Below are 19,949 nucleotides of genomic sequence, written 5' to 3'. Positions count from 1 at the left end.
TCTAGAACAGACTCAGTTTACCAGGCATGGGCATGTGCTTGTTCGTGACAGAAGCAGCACCTGGAAAGTGGACAGTTAACACAATTGTTCTCCTCTGCTTAAGTCACCACTGCTGCCGGGAACAGCCAGCTGTCACAGGCATGTCCAGTTGTCATGAGGAGGTACTGCAGACCCAGGGATGAAATTGTGTGCGTTTGCAGGGTACAAGGGTGGGCATTTTCCCCTTGTGGTTACTACACAATTTTTAAAAGTGCAGCACCTTTTCCAATCATCACTGCCTTAAAAAAAATAATATTGTGTGCTGTTTAATTAATTCAATAAATGCATTACAAAAAGAGGCATTGTGCTGATGGGATTTTTTCTGTCTCTCCCCTTCCATCCCAGATTGCCTGCCCCATCTTTGCAGGGCTGCTGCACTACTTCTTCCTGGCAGCGTTCTCCTGGATGTGCCTGGAAGCCATCCACCTTTACCTCATGCTGGTTGAGGTTTTTGAAAGCGAATACTCCCGCAAGAAGTACTACTACTTGGGGGGCTATTGCTTCCCTGCCCTGGTAGTGGGTATTGCTGCCGCCATTGACTACCGCAGTTATGGCACCGAGAAAGCGTGAGTACATGGAAGGCCAAAGGGAGAGGCTAGTGGAGGGTGCATGGCAATGATAAAAACAGGAGGTTGAGGCATAACTGGGGGATGGGGGGAGAGGCTAGTACACTGCACACATAACTCTACGCTTAACGGTGGGAGGAGGAGCGCCACAGTAGAGGTTGCCAATGTGACACTTAGGGACACCCTGGCAATCTTCCCCTGACACCCATGAAGCTTCTGAGCTGCCCTGCCCCTTGATCATGAGGTGGTGAAGATGATTACCTTCTTCTCTCTTGAAAAGTACATAGTAGGAAGTTGGAAGAGTGACAGTCTCCCCCTTCCTCTTTTAGTTCTATGCTCTTTTTCAGGCTTATATTTTCTACTATAGCTGACTTCCCCAGACTTCCTCTCTCTCTCTCTCTCTCTCGACCAAGGGAGTGAGGAGAGATGTGGCCAGAGGGGATGGTGCCCACAGCACTTGCTCAGAAACCCAAATTTGCCCATGAGCCTGAAAAGGTTGGCAACAGAACTGGCAAAACAAGATTAGAGGTGGGTTTGGGTGACTTGAAAGATACGGGATGAGAAGTCCTTTAATGGATGTTATGACAGAGGGGCAGGGCAGAAGAATGAGCAGAGAACAGGCAAGGTTTTGACAGCACATTTCTGGGTGAGTGTCATCTCGTGCCAATAAGCACTCAGGCAATCAAGCCTTGAGGTGTTTTTCCTGCTTCCATCTGACACTTCCCTGCTCTCTTTTGGCAGATGTTGGCTTCGAGTTGATAACTACTTCATCTGGACCTTCATTGGGCCTGTCTCTTCTGTCATTGTGGTGAGTCACTAGGGATTGTTTGGGAATAGACACTCAAGGATTTCCCTTATCAGTTGATCAGAGTCCCAAAGTTGAGGAGAGAACCGGAGCCCTTGCTCTCCTCCTCAACCCATCATTAGACCTCCCTTTTTCTTCCCAGATTTAAGAAGAATGCCTTGGTATAGAGTGTGTTTTCAACTTTCAAATTCCAAATATGAGAGGTGCTTAAAAGTTGCAACATGACTTGGGAATTCAAAAGACATTTTGGTTACATAAATATAATTTAGGTTTTCTTGGTAAGCAGAATGTGTGTAAAATTGTGTAGAAATCACTGAAAGTGGTTGCCAAGTACTTGCAGTATTATTATTTTATTATTATTTACATTACCTGGCATTTTCAGAAGGTAAAATTAAAATTCTTTGGTTATCTGAAAGCAGTTTAATTGCTTCTTCATCAAGTGTAGTCTTGCCAAGCTGAATGTTGTCCAATCACAAAAATAATAGATTTGAATTCCTCACACCCCAAAGCTTATTTTTAAGGCCCCTCACTGAAGAAATTTGCAAAAATTAAGTTTCATCTCCTAAAATGGCATGTCCTAGCCTGGGATGTCACATTGCTCATTCCTTCCCATCACACACAGACAATGACACTGACAAACCCTTTCCCCTGCATCTGGGGAAAGCCACTAGCAGGGGAAAGTGGGAGGTGCTTTTTTTGCAGAGGACTCCCTTTCCCCTGCTCACATCCATCTGTACACATCCCCCAGATCAACCTGGTGTTCCTCATGATCACTCTGCACAAGATGATCCGCAACACGTCGGTCCTCAAGCCTGACTCCAGCCGACTGGACAACATCAAGTGAGTTTATGTTTGGATTCCTTTTCATCCTCTGGCTTAGATCCAAACTTCTCCCTACCTTAATAGCACACCTCCAGTGCCTTCAGATTCCTGTGGTGCCTTGTATTTGGTTCCTCTAAAACAGCTTAGTGGGACAAAGCCAGAGCAGAGAAAACAGACAACTTGGGGTTTAAAGGGACCGGACTCTTGTCCAGACCATGATATTGAGGACCCCATCTGTCTCAGGAGTGTCTCACTCAGCTGAGTGACCTACAGCTGGGAGTAAACAGGCTAGAGGCCAAAGCATAGTGCTTTATGGGCTCAGATGATCCTTTCAGAATGCTGGGATATGGGTTGACTCACTCAGCTTACACTGGGTAACATTATGAAGCTTTTGTTTGATCACTTCACCAAAGGCTTTGGACTGCTGGCCATCTTTATGTAGAGTAGATCTTTCTTTCTTTTCCTCACGACCCACCACGCTGCAAAGGCTCCTGTGAAACCAGCATTCTCTCGTTTTAAGAGAGTGTCCTTATATTCAGGAAAGGAATTGTCACCCTCTCAGATGAATAGAGTGAGGCTGTTTCATTCAGTCAGCACAGTGGAGCTGTCTGAGTCAAGCAGCAAATGAGGTTAGAGTTCTGACACTTTGAGGGAATTTGTCAAGCTCAGTGCTGCAAATAGCCTGCAAATGCCAGTCTGTCAAAAGCCATGCGTTACTCACAAGTTCACATCTTCTTACACTCATTCATACAAAATAATCTAGAGGTGGGGAGAACACCCTGGTTAATGCTGAGTTAAGGTTAAAAAAAAAAAATACTCATAGCTTAAAGTCTACTAAGCAGAGAAATGCAGTTCAGCTAATCCTAACAGCTTTATAAACTACCTTTACCTTGCCCAAGTGACCCAGAACAATACTTAACCCAGGTAGCTGGACAAGTGCTGTGGACAGAGGAGGCTGCTGAACCTCTCAAGGATCCAGAGGAGCCCAGTAAAAAATAAAAAGAGAGAGCTGGGAAGCTCAAACATTAATGAAAACTGAACTAAGAAAGTATGAACCTCATGGAACCAAGGAAGGGGGGAAAGGGTAGACCACACTTTCTCTGTGCTATTGCCCTGATCCAAATCACACAGCCCTCTGTATGGACATGCACACAAACGGTTGCTCTTTGTTAAAAAGAAAAATTAAAGTAACAGAACTCCAAGTCACATGTATTTTGATCCTAATTTGCAGGTTACCTCTTACAAAATTTATTAGAGCCTAACTATGTAAACATGGAGTAAGCCTTACTGATTTAAGTTGGCTATATTTCAAAATAACCATATTTTTGATTGCAGCCTTAATTTTGCTAATTAACACTGTTACTGGCAATATAACCATTACTTCTATCTACCAGCCCAGTTTTTACATGCTTCCTTATCCTGCTCTTTTTAGTTAATTTACCAAAGAGTTCCGGTGCATTTGTTTACTGCTGGTGTGGTTTTGCAGCCTGCTTCCTGCCGTCTTTCTGTGTTATTTTAGTTGCCAAATCTCAGTCAGAAATAAACACAGCAACACTTTGTGGTTTTAGTTTTGTCTTTTTCATCCAAAGTACAAATAGACAGTTGATCACTTCTTTCCACTCAAAGAGCAAAGATTGGGAGAACTGACAGTAAGAGGATACTCCTGAGCCAATCCTAACCATGTTTGCTTGGAAGTAAGTCTAGCATCCGTCTCTTGGGCACCTACTAGAGAGTGCCTTTGATCTCACGGCTGACGAGTGACAAATATATGGCCATGCCATTTCACAGCCTTTCATTTTGAAAAGCCCCTTTAGAGTCTGAGCACACTCAAGTGTGGAAGTGCTTATGAAGCTTTAAGAGAGAGAAAACAAAAAACAAGCAAACGAATGGTCGAGCGACCACCAAAGTAACATTTGGGACTATGGTGTGTTGTTAGGAAATGGCAGGTAGTACACAAGTCCCATGATTTGTGTTTGTATTCAGCAAATGGAAGCCCTTTGTAACAACAAAGGTTAGATGTAAAGGAGGCAGTTTAGTCAACATTTCTGGGCCAAGAATAACTGGAGGTCTGTAGTAACAATTTGGCTGGTAATTCTTAGATATACAACTCCCTCACTAGCAAACTATGGGAGAATCTCCCACATGCTGACTTCCTTGCCCATCTTTCTCTCTCCATCCCCCTAACATTGTCTCACTGTTTCTTTCATGCCAGAAGTTGTACAGAGGCATCTATAGCATAACAGCAGGGAGATGTGAGACTAGTTTTGCTCTGGTGAGGACTCCCAATCCCCTGAACTCACTAGCGTCTCCTTCTACAGGTCTTGGGCACTCGGGGCAATCACTCTCCTTTTTCTCCTGGGCCTCACCTGGGCATTTGGTCTCCTCTTCATCAACAAGGAGTCTGTTGTCATGGCCTATCTCTTCACCACCTTCAATGCTTTCCAAGGCATGTTCATCTTCGTATTTCATTGTGCACTTCAGAAAAAGGTGAGTACAGTGGTACCTCAGGTTACATACGCTTCAGGTTACAGACTCCGTTAACCCAGAAATATTACCTCGGGTTAAGAACTTTGCTTCAGGATGAGAACAGAAATCGGGCTCCAGCGGCCCAACGGCAGCAGGAGGCCCCATTAGCTAAAGTGGTGCTTCAGGTTAAGTACAGTTTCAGGTTAAGAACGGACCTCCGGAACGAATTAAGTACTTAACCCAAGGTACCACTGTATCTGTAGTCCAGAACTGAAGGACAACACTTTTTGCTTAAAGTTGTGGAGAACAATGGGAGCTGGTATTCTGAGGTGCTGGCTGAGGGACTTAGGAGACCCAGGGTCATTGGGCAGAGCTGTCAACCTTGCTTGCATGTTGGGGGTGCAGGAGCCTTAAAGAGAACCATTGACTCTGCAAAGGACTTTGGGTCCAAATTGAAAGGAGTTGCATAGGACAATTGCCTGATTAAAAAACAAGAAACACTGAGTCAGTTAAACAAGTTTTAGTCCATTAATTAGTTAATTAATCAATTAAGTTTGCATAAAAGTAAAGAAAATAGTTTCAGAAGGAAGATGGGTCTTTGTCTTTGTTTGTAAATAACATACCCATGTATCATAGCAGGCATCATCTTAGAAGAATCATTCCCTCCTGTGCGTGAGAGAAAAGGGGGGAGTGCCCCTTTAAGATGATGCTTGCCACCTGCAGTTTTTAATAAGTATTTGTATCTTTAGAAAATATCTGCCTGATTAATTGTGACCCTTTTTAAGTAAACGTTTTAAACTCATAAATTTAAGTAATTAATTGATGGAACATTGCTGCCCTAGTGAAGGTAAAGATTGTGACAAAAAGGCTTAGCTAAGAGGGCAGAACCAGCCTGAATGACCATGTTGTAGCCAAGACAATTCATGCCTTTCCCCCTTCCTTGACTCTCCTCCCTACAATGCGCCAGGTTCACCGGGAATTCAGCAAATGCCTGCGACACGCATCCTGTTGCCTACGGAGTCCGCCAGGGGCCACACTGGGCTCCCTCAAGACCTCAGCCATCCGCAGCAACAACCGTTACTACACTGGGACACAGGTACCATTGGGCAGACTGGGCTGGGGTGTGTGTGCTGCTGTTACTGGTCTGGAGAACAGGAGAGGCTGGGGCATATTCTTAGGCCACAATACCCCTGGGGGTCTGGTTGCCCTACTGAATCCAGAGTGGGGCTGTCTTTTCAGAGCCGAATCCGGAGAATGTGGAATGATACTGTAAGGAAGCAAACTGAGTCCAGCTTTATGGCAGGTGATCTCAACAGCACTCCCACCCTTAATCGAGGTGAGCAGTCACTCTGTATTTTCCATCACTTCCTGCAACTCCTTTGTGAGCCAGAGGGCAGGCCTGTACCCACACACCTGACTAAGAGGTTCCTGCCCCACCCTTAAAGCTGCTCCCCGGCCCCACTCTCTACAACCAAGCAGATGAAAGAGATCCCTATCAAACACCGCTCCGTATCAGTTTCTCCCAGAGAGTCACCTTTTCTCCTCGGCTATCTCTGGTGGCCTCCAATGTAGTTCTGCTCACATGGCCATGACTCTTCCCCCCCCGCCCCCCCCTCTTCCCCCCCCGCCCCCCCCTCAGTCTCCTCCCCATCTCCAGCCTTTCCTCCAGCCCCAGATGCGGAGGCTCAAGTCACTTTCTACCTCCATGGTGCTAACACCTTTGCCTATACTACTTTTTGCAGGCACAATGGGGAACCACCTGCTGACCAACCCCGTGCTGCAGACACGGGGCGGGACCAGTCCTTACAACACACTCATTGCTGAGTCCGTGGGCTTCAACCCTGCCTCACCACCTGTCTTCAACTCCCCAGGTAAGGGCATCGTCACCCAGGATAACATACTTTCCCCTCTAGAATGATGCCCCAGACTGAATTAGGGTTCCATTTGCACACACAAACACATTTTCCTTATTGAACACGAGGGTAGGTAGAAAGCAAAAAGAACACCTGAGATTTCTGCTTTTGAGTCTGGTGAAAAAGTAATTCCTCGAGCCTCAGGTGCTGGGAGGAATGGGTCAGGAGAACTGGCAGTGGGAGGAGCTCCTCCTTTACTCTCCCAGTGCATAAGAGCCTGCCTTGTACTGAGACAGACCATTGGTCCCTCTTGCTCAGTATTATCTACACTGATTGGCTGTGGCTCCCCAGAGTCCCAGCCGTACCTAGAGATGCCAGGGAGCAAACAGCTGGTGCTGTGCCACTGAGCTATGGCCACAGGGAGGATTTGGGCCATGTCTTATTTTGCATTACTGGCCCCAGCCACCTGGATAACCCTCTTTCTCTCTTTTCTCTTCCTCTCCCAACTGTTGCTGCCTGCAGGGAGCTTCCGAGAGTCCAGTACGTCCCTCCTTTCCAGTTCCATTTCGCAGTAATGTTTCCTTCATTGCTAGTTTGACTGGCAGGCTGGGGGTGGGTGCAGCACAGACGTGAGCCAAGTAGCGGGTGTGTAGGGAGAATAGGAAGGAGTGCTGGCTTTTTGGAGGGAACTCCTCCCTTACTCATGTTCCCATTTCTCGGAGGGTGGTGGTGCAGCATGGTTTGCGCAATTCTGGCTGTGGGCACTAGATGGAGCTAAATGCATCCACAGAGCTCAGCGATACCCAACCTTCCCATCCCTGCATGCTGGGTTGAAACCATGGGCCCGTTAACCTAGTGTGCACCCCGTGCTCTAATGGGCTGACTGTACCGTCTCTGACAAATGGTCCCTCCAGCCCCAGAGGCCACCTTTGCTGGGGGGAGACCGCAGGCTTCTTCCATTGGCAGATCAGATAACTTGCGTGCTCCGTGTTATGCATGTGGCTGTGTGCGGCTCAGCAGCCATGCCAACATGGCTATTCCCTCTTACGTCACCTTAGAGGTTATGCCTTAGTTGCACTCTTGCTATCTTACTCAACAAACCACATTCCTCTTTCCCACACGAGTATCAGTACTTTCACACATGCATACCTAACTCACATGTAGTTGAATCCTGCGCTTATTTCCACACTAGACAATAAAAAAGAGAAGTGAACTGCAATCTGATGCTTGTTGGAAAAAAAAGATTAAATTTAACAGAAGAGTATCCCAAAGATCATCAACAAATACATCTTATTCAAGGACAATAGTTCTATATGTTCTTTTTAAAACAAACAAACCCCAAACCGAAGCCACATCTTACCATGTGCATCAGAGTCCTCCTATGCTTCCTATGTAGAAAGGAGCAGTGTCTGGCTAACCCTGTACTGACAAGAAGAGGAGAAGAAAGATAAGTGGCTGTTGTTGCTGCTGCTGCTGCACAAGCAGCCCTGCCCCATTCTGGCTGGCTGTGCTATCCTGCTGGCAAAGGCAAATGCTAGAATTCTGTATATAGCTGTGGCACCTTCATCTGCTCCCTGGAGAAGAGCTAAAGCTTGAAGAGCAGCTCGGTTAGTGGCCAGTTGCTGGGAGCCTGCCTTCTTGATCTGAACTAGGCCCTGGTGGAAAAGGCTCTGCCTCCCTTCCCCGGGATTCCGAAATGAAGGAATGAAGGGGATTTCTGATGCACGTGGTCATTGCCTTGTTACTGTTATTATTTCATTTTTATTAGATTTCTATACCGCCCTTCATCAGAGGATGAGGATGGGGTGGTTTACAATATGAAAACACAAAAATACATAACATAGCAGCAAACAGAAACAATAGCTCATCCCACAGTTGTTATTATTTGTGTGAATCAAGTCTTAGAGAATACCTTGTCAATATAGGAACTCTCAGAGAAGCCTTACTTGCTTGAAATGTGCACTGACCCTTTCAATTCAGTTAAATAAATTACCCACTCATGCAGCCTCAGCTTCAGGTTCATCTCTCTTAGCTTCTTACCTCCATTTTTGCTGCTGCCATCATTTCCCATACACACAAGCCAGTTCTCCCCGTGTAATAACCCTACATTTTTCTTACACACACTTCTTATCTGCTCTCTTCCTCGCCATACACGCATACCACTTGAGCGGACCGTCTGCCCAAGTGGAACTTAGTTCCCAAGTGATGGCTTCTGCTCTGTGGCCTAAACATTAGTTGCTCATGACCTCCCTCCTGCCTCCTCCCGCTAATACCCATCTATGTGCCCACCTTTATAGAGCACCCCCTGAACAACAGCCGAGACGCCTGTGGCATGGACACCCTCCCGCTCAATGGCAACTTCAATAACAGCTACTCCCTCCGCAGTGGCGACTTCCCGACCGATGGCACCAAGATGGCCGACTGCCGACGCAACCTGAGTGACGCCGCCGCCTTTGAAAAAATGATCATCTCCGAGTTGGTGCATAACAACTTGAGAGGGGGAGGCAGTGGCGTGGTCAAGGGGGGCGGGGGTTCTGCCGAGACCTCCAACCCCCCTGGGCCCCCTCCCCCTCCCAACGTAGTTGCAGGGGGAGGGGGTACCAACAATGAGGATGACGCCATTGTGCCTGACGCCCCTTCCTTGACCCATGAGGAGAACATGGAAATTGAACTCATGTATAAGGCCTTAGAGGAGCCGCTCTTGCTTCAGAGGGCACAGTCCATCCTCTACCAGAGTGACCTGGAGGAGTCGGAGAGCTGCACAGCTGACCTGACAGAGGGGGGCGATGGCCAAGCCCCTTCCCCCAACAGGGACTCTTTATACACCAGTATGACCAACCTGAGGGACTCCCCATACCCGGACAGCAGCCCTGAGGCAGTTGGGGAAGTGCTTCCTCATGCCCAAGCCATCAATGAAATCTACTATACCAATCGGCCAGCCTTGGTGCCGCGCAACCAGCTCCAGGCCTACTACCAAGTCCGGAGACCCAGCAATGATGGCTACTTGGTCCCAGGAAGCTTAGAAAACCCAGCAGTGGAGGGAGATGGCCAAATGCAGCTGGTGACCAGTCTCTGAGGGGCTGAGAAGGGACTGAGGGACCATAACACCCCCCAAAAAAAACCCCAATGCGGCACTGTTGCCGTGACCTGAACATTTTAATTTTTTCCTGGAAGAAAGGGTGGGGAAGAAGAGAATGGCACAGGGCTGGGGAATGAATGGAGGAGAGAAGGTGGAAGAAAGAGCTGAGTGAGGCAGAGGGCTTCTCCGAGGAGAAGGGAGGGGCAGCCATTTTGTCCGTCTTTCCTTCCATCCAATTAGATTTCCAGACAGAAAGTGGCACGTGGCCTATCTGGTTATGTCCGTTTTCCTTCTCCAGGCAAATAAATGCAGTGGAGGAAAGAGAGCTGAATCTAGGCAAAAGGATCAGACTTATTTTGACAATACCTTCTAGACAATTGTGGGGGGGGGGTGAACCAAGAAATTGGGGGGGGGGAGTTAAAAAGTTGACATAATAATTTTTATTTTTTTTAATGTTATGAAAATCAAAGCCATGAGGGTTCAACATGCAGAGACTGGGGCACCTGGGGAAATGCCCTGCCCTGCTCCCTGGCTCAGAGCCTGCTCCCCACCCCTCGCCTCCCATAGCTTAAGAGCACGAGGGACAAACAGGGCCATGTGGCACTCGGCCTAGTCGGGGTTGAGATTCAACCGTTGCCAAAAAAGAGAGACAAAAGGTAGAGAAAGGTGTGAGGGTGGGGGGAGAGGAAGGAGCTGTTCAGGTAACGCTATGCTGAGATCCTGCCTTCCAGTATTTGACGACTGTCACAGTTTATCAACAGGGTTTGCATCAAGTTCTTCAGCTCTTTCAGATTGGCAGGAAAGGTTTGCTTTGATTCTTTCCTCTCTCTCTCTCTTTTTATTTTTTTAAATTAAAGCCCACATAGGAATGTTTGAAATGCACCATTGCTTCTGGGGAAGGAGGAAGTAGCACTGAGGTGTGGCTGTCCTTAGATTTTTTTTTCATTTGTATGGCCACACATGGTGGCCTTTCCCCCTCCTAGTTGCTTTAGGGCCACCGAGCCTGACGTAAAATTGCACAAGAAGTAAGAGATGGTGAGGGGTGGGGTGGTGGTAGCGGAGGGGGCTTTTCTTCCCGTTTCACTCAGTTCCACCAGTCGCCCCCACAGCCTGCTAAGTTCCAGCTCTAGACATTTAGAAAGTGATGCAAGACTGCTCTCACCTTCCTTCTGTTTCATTCCTGCCCACGAAGACGCAAACGTCAGGAGTATCCTGCAATGCAAATATGGCTGCCGTCAGAACACATTTGGGACTACATGGGAGAAAGTAGGAGTGTTGAACTCTCCCCCGCCCCCCAGACTGGATGGATTGTCCTTCAGAAAAACAGACAAACAGAACAAAACAAAAAACAGCAACAAAAACACTAACCCAGACTGCACTTTTTTTCCACCCAAAGGAAAAAGAAATAGCAAATCTCCCTCTTCAAGCACAACTCCGACTTTTCTCACCAACTCTCGGCCTGGGAGAGTTGGGGAAGCAACCAGTCTCACCTAGAGGCACCATATCTCCGGGGCGGGCGGCGGGCGGGGTCCAAATGGGTTGGGAAGCGGGGGATGTGATACCAATTGAAATGCTGTAAATATGAAAACCTAAAAACAAATCAGAGAATTGATTTACTCACTTGAAAAAAAGGAAAAACAAACCAAGGAACTTTTCTGTCTGGGTTTTAAATATATCTATATCTATATAATATATATAGATATATGGTACTCAGCTCTGCTCTGGCCCCATGTGTGGTATGGGAGCATGGAAGGGAAAATGGGGGGAAAAAATCCCTTCTTTGACAAAGACAACTGGGGGAAACCCACCAAGAGCAGATTTTTACAATCAAAAAAGAGGAAAAAAAACATTTTGGCACAATTTTTATGTAATATATAACATATACTGCGTCATTTCTGTGACCTTGAAGCATTTCCCCTTTCCTGCCGGATGAGGTACCTTTTTCATACATCTCCACATGAAGTTGGTTATTTTCTCATTAACTGCCACTTTGGAATTGTGGGTGGGGGAAAAAACACTTTTACTGCAAGACCCAAAGATGCTGTAATGCTGTAGGTTACAGAAAAATCCTTCGCTTTTAAGAATTTTAAGAGGGGACAAAGTAGTTTCATTTCATCATCATCATTTTTAAGCAGCCACGTCTTACCTATTTAGAAATTTCCGGGCTAGATGTCACGTCATATCAAAAAGGGAAATGGTGTGTGGTTTTGCCACTTGGAGCCTTGAAATGTTTGTTCTCTTGCTTTTATTTTATTTTAATTATTATTTTTGCATCTTTTGTCCTCTCCCAGTTAATGGAATTGCTAAGAGACTTGGTCAAAAGCAGAAGGCGAGGGTTTGGCATTCTTAGAAGTGTACCTTCCTTGGAATAGGCAGGGGCTTCCTTTCTCTGTGCCATATTGTGGCAGGAAAGAAGAGCCATCGTCACTCCTTGTTGCCTGCTTACATCTCTTACCCCAGTGCCACAAGCTAAGACCCAAGGAGCCAATATTAAATTGCCCTGTACAGTGGCAGCACAATCAATCAAGTCCTCCTTTTCCATCAGGAGACAGCACTAACCCTGACGACAGTGAGCTTTCTTCTTTCTTTCGGTTTCTTGCTCCGTGTTCGCCTGTGTTATCATTGTGCTAGGCCTGTTCATATGGTCGCTTCCCCTAGCAACTGCATGTTTTCAGCATCCAAGAATGCCCCTTGATCATGTTTGGCAAAGAGAAGCTTGTCGTGTGCCCATATTGATATTTTCTGCAAAGAACCCAGTTAAAGGCTGGCCACAAAGAAAGAGAAGAACACGCGTTGTGTAACCCTAAAACCCAATACAGCTGTAGCTCACAAAGCTTGATCTGACATCCTTTAGATCTAGGGACATGGCATATAATAGGCACAGACTTTTTCACCTAGAGCCATCTCCCCCTCCACCCAACCTAATGTAATTATACTTGATTCAGAGATAGGGACTAATGGTTTTCAGAAGCATTTTGTTTTATATCCAAGTCATACTTTCAAAGGGCACAGGGAATTGGGTTGTGGGGCTTTTGACACCCTTGTTGCTGTTTCCACAGGTTTGGGTTGTATTCTTCATTAGGATCTCATTGCATGAAAGTTGGAAGGTTAGTGTGAGAATCCTGACAAATCCATGTTGGCTCAAACTCCTTCCTGCCGCTCTTTCGATCTTGGTCCAGAACCAACTTGTTCACTCTCTTAGATGGACACCTTACCCTTGTGAGGACAAGGCTCCACTCCCATTTACCTGATTCTATCACCAAACCATGGTTCTGATCAATCCTCTCCCCAATACCAAATGGCCTTATTCACCCCACTTGCATTTGCTGCATTGGCCCAAGGAAGGCCCTGTGTTCAGGAACTGCCTTGGCATAATCACCAAGAGGTACCTCCATTTGGAAACCTCACGTGGAAAACAAAAACAAAAAAACCAAAGACATATCTGCCCTCATCCATCCTGTTGGAGCCAAGTGGTAGAGACTTGAGTCTCTAGCAGCCCAAACTCAAGGATTTGTGCTTTCCAGCTTCATGTTAGCTATGAGCAGTCCACACTGTACTTGAGATTTGGACTTTAATTGAAGTGAAAAGATTGACACGATTATGAAGTAATATCAGTGTTATGGCATGTTCTGTCCTGGCACAAGAGGAAGGGGGCGCTAACACTATTGAAGTAACTGCTGTAAGAATAGTCTTGGAAACCAGCCACTAGAATCAGCCCAGATGCTCCCAGGTGCTGGGTAGTGGCAGCAGGAATCCATATGCGTTGAAGGCGTGTTCATGCTAGTTGCACTTTGCCATTGCCCTGTTTCTTTTATTCCTGCTTATCTTGGTGCAAGGAAAAATCTTGGAGAGAGCTCTGTAGAGGCACACCCCTGTTTTAACTTGGACTACAGGTATAGGCCAAGAAGAGTCCTGCAGCCATTACTGCCACTGAGGAGAGAGGTATGCTCACTTGTGTGTTAGTATGCAATAAGGCCAGCCCTAGATATGAGGGGGCCCTTGGCAGACCACCTTCTGGTGAGCCCCCCCCCAAACTGGAGACCCCTTACAAGCTCACCCACTGGTAGTGGTGCCAGCAGAACTTCTGATCAGTGGTGTGTTGTCCCCAGCTGGAGAGCTCGGAGATCTGCCACAAGGGATCCCAGCAGCTATCCAAGGATGCTGTGTGTGGGTGCTGAGACTGTCCTCTTCTAAATGTGTGCTCCCTCACCTGTTGTCAATTATTGTTCACCGTTATCATACCCACCTCTGACAAGAGTGTGTGCATCCAGAGAAAGTATAGCTGGCCAGCCCATACTTGAGAAGTAAAGCTACCACTGGGATAGAAGGGGGCTGCCCCCTCCAGTTACAAAAATATATATTTTAAAAAATACCCTGACTGGGCTATAATTATTTTGAGATGTTATTTGTGCTCTTCACATACCTTCATGATTTCATAAATCTCTTTCTTCCCCTAACTCATCTTTTTGTTTCCTTTGTGGGGAAGATGCTCCAACCCTCTGGTTTTAGCTCCCATTTTAACCTATTTTCAACAACTTCCCTTGTTAGATGAGAGCTGCATATTGTATTCTACGTATGGGTGTGCCATAGATATCAAGAATGCTGTAGCGCTAATTGCTGGTTTGTTTTTAATCCTTTTCCTAACATGGAATTTACCTTTCTTCTTTTTAACTCTCATGATATCCTTGCACTTTCCATTTTGACTCCGAAGATTACATTCTTGTGTCATTTGCTACCCCTTTAACCAGTTTTAGCGTTTTGGTAGGGAACTGTAAGTTCCCCTCATATCCAACAGTGATAAAAACAGGCTTTTCTCAATTCACAACTTGAAGGAAATGCCCTATTAGCTTAGAGCAAGAATTCAGAAACTGTGACCCTCGTGATGTTATGGGACAGCCCACAGCCCATCCAAGACTTGGAGGGTAACAGTATGTTCTGTACATTTTTCTTTGGGTCTGCATGGTGCAGATGCTCCAAACGCCATCCAGCAGCACCTACTGCAGAGTCCAGATATTTTGAACGTAAGTGGCATTGTCATTCTAGGGTGGAATGGTGGGCAAGGCTGCATATGTCTGCTCTAGGCCTTGCACAGATTGACTTCTACTGAACTTTTGTACAGAATTCATCTTGTTTCATATCACTGAAGTCTCAATCTGTGGGTTACAGAAAGGAATGAAATGTATCAAAAGTTTGAATGTGAAATCTGTAGGATAGTAAAAAAACCTAGGGGGCATCACATTTATCGTGAAGCTTCAGGAGCCAACAGGTGCCACTCATTTTGTATGGCCAGAGGGGGCTCGAGCTTCCCCATGGGAGACCCTCCTCAGCTTCCTAAACAACTCCTGCTGACACCTCCAGCCATCCTGGGCATAGCCAGAAGCCCTCTTTGCTTGCACCCCCATTAAGCCGAGGCACCTGGCCTGTCGTTCTTTTTCTCTACCCATCCATCTAAGACTTATGCAAACCCATGAGCTCAACTCACTTTAGCAAAGTACTCCGCTTGACTTCTCCAGAGTTACATCTCCTTGGCCCAATGAGAGCAATTGGGCAAGCTAGCCCAAGCTTACTCCCTCTTCAGCCTTCAAACCAGAATAGCATGGAGAGCAGGATAAAATCTAGGACAAGAATATGGCCCATGATTCCTGTGCCATGAAGCTAGTTGGGCAAATTAGCCTCTATGCCTCACTTAAGTAAACTGCACTCTGTTCATCTAGGCCATCTTTGTCTTCTCTATAATTGGCTGTCTACAAGCCAAAATGAGGGGCATTTATGCATAAGCTAGTTCAGGACAGCACTACCTCTAGGGCAACATTTAATCTCCAAATCTGCTGCTCTAAATGCCACTCTGAGCTTAATCCTCTGAAGCAGCGGCAGACATGCCCTGCTCCCCCCCTTGTTGGGGGAGTGTAAGACACTCCCTTCTTTGCCAGGAACTCTCTCAGGCTGCCTCCAAACTCCTCAAGCGTGGTTCTTTCGCAGAGTCCGTGAAAGGACAGATATATCGCCTGAACTAGCAACCAGCAGAGCTCAGAAGCAGAGAATCGTCCATCTTCCCCAAACTGCATGATCAAGGGGTGTGCTCCAATGCAATGGGGCCTCCCAGTTTGTGGGGAGTGAGTTTTTGCATTGGGCTCCCTGTCAGCTAAGGGACTCCTTATACCAGCAGCTCCTTGCTTGGCACAGGCCTTCGCAAGGCAGCCCTGTGCCCTAGATTGGGTCTCCCCACTTCCGTGGGCAGTGGTGGCCTTGAAGGGGCTGGAACAACATCTGTAGGGCCTCCTAGTACCAACTGGTGGGCCCAGACGCCAATTATTTTCACTCAGTCATTCCAGTGAAGGTTTGAGCACCAATATGCCACGCCCAACAAAGGTAGAGAATGAGTGAGAAAGTCTTGTGCTGGAACAGGAAGTGGATGCAAAAAGGGAAAGGGATGCCTAGCTGTGTAACGGGAAATGCCACCCTGCTTTCCATAGCTGCTGGCTGGTTCCCTGGTCAAGCCACACTGCCTCCTTGAAGCTGACCCTCCCTGCTCTCCCATCCTCATTCCCAGCTCCCTCCAGGTTTAGCAGTGAAGCTGTGCCTTTCGAATGGCAGCATGAAGGCCTGAGCCCAGGAACCCAGGGCCTGCTGGGAAGGTTTGCGATTCATTCTCTCCCTTGGCCCCTCAATGTCCCCCTCCTACAGGTTGGTGCTGATCCATTTCAACCTCCACACCGTTGCTTTTTGCCTCCCCCCCCTCCTCTTTTCCATTTCTCTTGTCTTTCAGTCCCCTTCCCCTCCTTTCAACATGCCAAACCAATTTTGGGTCGAGTGCATTAAACAGAAAAAAAATATAATAATGAAAATTTTAAAAATATTTAAAAAAAATGGAAACTTGTTGAGTTACAAAAAAAAAATAAAACAATAAAGAAAATACAATTTCTTGGAACTGCTGGTAGTTGCGAATATTTCTTTGTGGCCAAGATGTACATAAAGCGAAAACACAGCCATGGAAAGGGCCTGATGTGAAAAATCATCCCAGGCACTTTGAAGACTGTCCATGGAGCTAGCTTCTCTGTAACCAGCCACTGTATTTTCCTTTACTTATTTACTTTCACAAAATTGATTAAAATTGTATAATAAGCATAAAATTCCTGATTCTCCTCATCCTAACTCCTACATGGGGAGGAGCAGAGCTGAACTGAGCAATGAGGGGGACCATCCCCACATCTAGCTTAGCTTGCATCAGCTAAGACAGAAGGTGTGTGTGGAGGTCCCATTTTTTTCCTCCCTTTTTTTTTTTTTGGCCATGTGAGCTCTAGGCCCAGATCAGGCCCATTACTAGCAGTTGGATCCACTTAGGAACCAGCTAAGATTGGTCTCCTCCCTGTCTTAGACAGACCCATTTTAGATACCGCTGACAGCTTCCACCCACCTGTGTCTTCAGCAGGTGCAGTGGCAATGTCCACAGTGATGGAGCTCCACCTGCCCACCGCTCTCAGCAGACCTCTGACACTTCCCAATCCCACGCAGACAAAACAGATTGGTTCTGTTTCATGGAGCAATTATAGCTCCTAAAGAAAAATTATGGAAACAAAATTCTGAATCTCTCAGAAAAGATAATACCACACTCCTTTAAAAAAAAATTAAAAAATTCCCATAGCATCAATGGCTACAGATAGAAAAGGTACATTCTTCACAGTTGTGTGTTTTATCTTGTGCACCAGCAGAGATTACCATCTCCTAGGTGGACTTTATTCATATGTCTCGTGAAGATATAACCCAAATAATATTCTCTCAGAACTTTACACAAAGAACAGCATGTAGTTATATGTGCAAGATAGTCTGCTTAAGATGCTTTAAACCACTAGGACAGGCACACTCTGAATACGACCTGTCTTGTATCTTCTAAAAAAGCAGAATGCATCACACTTAACTGAGCTAGTAAAGGCCATCCTATCGCTGAATTTTAGCAAGTCCTTTAAACAACAAAAGGAATGTAAGGGAAATTCTTATATTATGGTGCTATTTTAGAAACAGATAAGAGTTGTTTTATCCATCTGGAGGGATAAGTCAAGCAGTCTTTGCCTCAAGCTTCACAGCAAACTCTTTATACAGGATTCAAAAAAGCCTAATTTCACTACCAGTGATAATACAAACACTTCCCTAGTGTGATTGTTCATTTCCTCAAAGGCTATCCTAAGAGGGCAGTAAGGCTCACTGAAGATAATTTTAGCCATTAGTTTCACACAATCTTCACACAAACTGTTTGTATTGCTGCTGTAGCCATTTCAGCTCTACATAAAGCAGTCAGGGTGGGCGGCAGGGTGGGCGTGCGTGCTAATAATAATCACAAAAGTCTGCTGTGAACTGTCTCCTGTGGACTTAAAATTCTCAGAGGCTCCACCTGGGCTCCATAAAGACATTGCAGGGCCACCTAACTTCCATAAATAAATAAAAAATAGCAGTGCCAGCCCAGGACACATTCTTGGTGAAGAAGTAACAACCCTTTGTGATCCCGATAGAATCAAATAAATTTTCCATGAATGGCTACCTTGGCTGCTGCCAGTCAGTGTGCAGACAATTGGTCTCACTTGTCATAAAGCTGCTTTCTACAATACTAAGGTGTGTGGATAGGAAGGAAGTTGGACTAGTGGAATTAATCCAGCAGCAGAGGCGCCAAGTTGCATCCAACGTTGGGGGGCATCATGCGCAATGCGCGTTGGGAGGAGGCCGATAGTAGGAGGCCACCGCCGTGAGGCCTGCCACCATCACTACGAGGCCTGGTGCCACAAGGCCCGGAGAGGCCAACCGCCACAAGGCCCAGCACCTCAAGATTGGGGGGGGGCAGGGCTGAAAACACCTCAGCTCTATAGAGTTGGCACCTTTGTCCAGCAGGACTCTCTCTATGTTCTTAAACAGGCCCAAGCATGCTATGAAGGGAAGAAGAGCAGTATCTAATATCCAGAGAGGTACCAGAATAACTCAGGCCTGCATGAGACGCTTGTCACCTGCCTTGCAATTCTCAGAAATAAGACTCAGTATATTATTTGGACCTTACGGCCCTGTAAGTATGCCTAGGACTGCAGCTGAATCTGTAGGCTGCAGTTTCCTCAGCAACTGTAAGTGACTAGGAGTGCTTTCCTTAAGCAGGAGAAACATGTCAGAGTGCTGCATTTGCATTAATTAGAGGGTGCTATTTGGGTGTATCTGGTATTGAAGCAGAAACATATAATTGTGCCCTAGACCTGTGTGCAAAATGTAAATAGCAGTCGTGGGTGGGAGCTGGGAAATATTGCAGGAAGGGAGAGTGTAAAAACATATATTTATTACATTTATATCCCGTCTTGGGTTTATTGGAAGAAAGGCTGGGATAGAAACATAATAAATCTTCCAGTGAACTCAAGATGGCATGCATAGCTCTCCCCAACCAGCACATTTTATCCTCACAACAATCCTGAGAATTAGATTAGACAGAGATGGCAATTGGCCCAAGGTCACCCATCAAGCATCATGTCAGAATGGGGATTTGAACCAAGATCTCTCTAGCCCAACACTCTGACCACTACACCACACTAGCTTCCCACTAACTTCCTCTGTGGCACAGAGAGCATTCAGGCTGCCTAAGCTGCTGTTTAGTCTAAATATGCAGTTGGAGATCTGGTCATTATGCTGCTTCCCCCCACCCTGGCTTTTGATAAGGAAACCAACTACTCTTTCTCTATATTGAAGAATGTCAAGGAAGCTCAATTCAAGAGGGGAAATGAGCATCTTCATCACCTGGCAAAGTCCAAAGCAGTTGAATCAAATCCATATGCCCCCTTCTCCCAATTTGGTTGTAGGCAGCGGGGTCCGGTGGCAAGGCTCACATGACCTGCAGTCAGTCATGTAGAGGAGTGTGAACCCCCCAGTGGAGACAATCTGGTGTTCTTGCTGGCGTGTTTGCACCACGCCAACCACACCACCACCTTGCCCCTCCCCTTCTACCTGTGAGCAAGCAGCAGCAATCGATTGGTGGCCAGGTGAGTACTGCTGCTCCACCACAGCACCACAGCTACTGTTTGCAGACCTACTTTGGCCCATAATAATTTGGCGTCATCATAATTCAATGAGCTCTGACAGAATGAAAGTCTCAAAAACCAAGAGGGAGATTATATTTTGCTAGGAGGACAGATAGAAAACGACACACTTGCAGGGAGGTGGAGGAGAGATTTAGAGCAAAGGAGGATTAGAGATGGTTTTATCTTAAAGCTGGAGGGGGGAACTTGGAGAATTCTGGAATGAAACAAGAGAGCACGGGTCAAAGGATTCTTAGATCCTGAATCTCTGAGTTCTGCTTT

At 46.3% G+C, this 19,949-nt stretch overlaps 1 protein-coding gene and 1 long non-coding RNA gene across 7 annotated transcripts in view; one reads left to right on the top strand and one right to left on the bottom strand.

The window, feature by feature from the left end:
• Positions 1-16,558, top strand: part of ADGRL1 (adhesion G protein-coupled receptor L1) — a 133,011-nt gene extending 116,453 nt beyond the window's left edge. For 4 of the 6 annotated variants that reach the window (XM_082213622.1, XM_082213621.1, XM_082213620.1 and 1 more), the window contains 9 exons: positions 385-605; positions 1,347-1,413; positions 2,159-2,250; positions 4,551-4,719; positions 5,666-5,794; positions 5,938-6,034; positions 6,441-6,569; positions 7,074-7,091; positions 8,849-16,558. In XM_082213622.1, the coding sequence (XP_082069748.1) occupies positions 385-605; positions 1,347-1,413; positions 2,159-2,250; positions 4,551-4,719; positions 5,666-5,794; positions 5,938-6,034; positions 6,441-6,569; positions 7,074-7,091; positions 8,849-9,627 (1,701 nt within the window). In that variant the 3' untranslated portion in view covers positions 9,628-16,558. Of the gene's footprint in view, positions 1-384; positions 606-1,346; positions 1,414-2,158; positions 2,251-4,550; positions 4,720-5,665; positions 5,795-5,937; positions 6,035-6,440; positions 6,570-7,073; positions 7,123-8,848 lie in introns of all 6 variants that reach the window. The other 2 variants (XM_082213625.1, XM_082213623.1) reach the window with 2 other exon arrangements.
• On the bottom strand, positions 10,454-19,382 carry LOC309527113. Its single transcript, XR_014217108.1, has 2 exons — positions 18,164-19,382; positions 10,454-11,219 (listed from the first exon to the last, which is right to left on the bottom strand). It is a non-coding gene; the product is annotated as an uncharacterized lncRNA (long non-coding RNA).
• Positions 19,383-19,949: the final 567 nt, after the last annotated feature.

This window comes from Podarcis vaucheri (genome assembly GCF_965113315.1).
Source record: "Podarcis vaucheri genome assembly, chromosome: 2".
Taxonomy (NCBI): domain Eukaryota; kingdom Metazoa; phylum Chordata; class Lepidosauria; order Squamata; family Lacertidae; genus Podarcis; species Podarcis vaucheri.
This window is presented reverse-complemented; position numbering and strand designations above follow the sequence as displayed.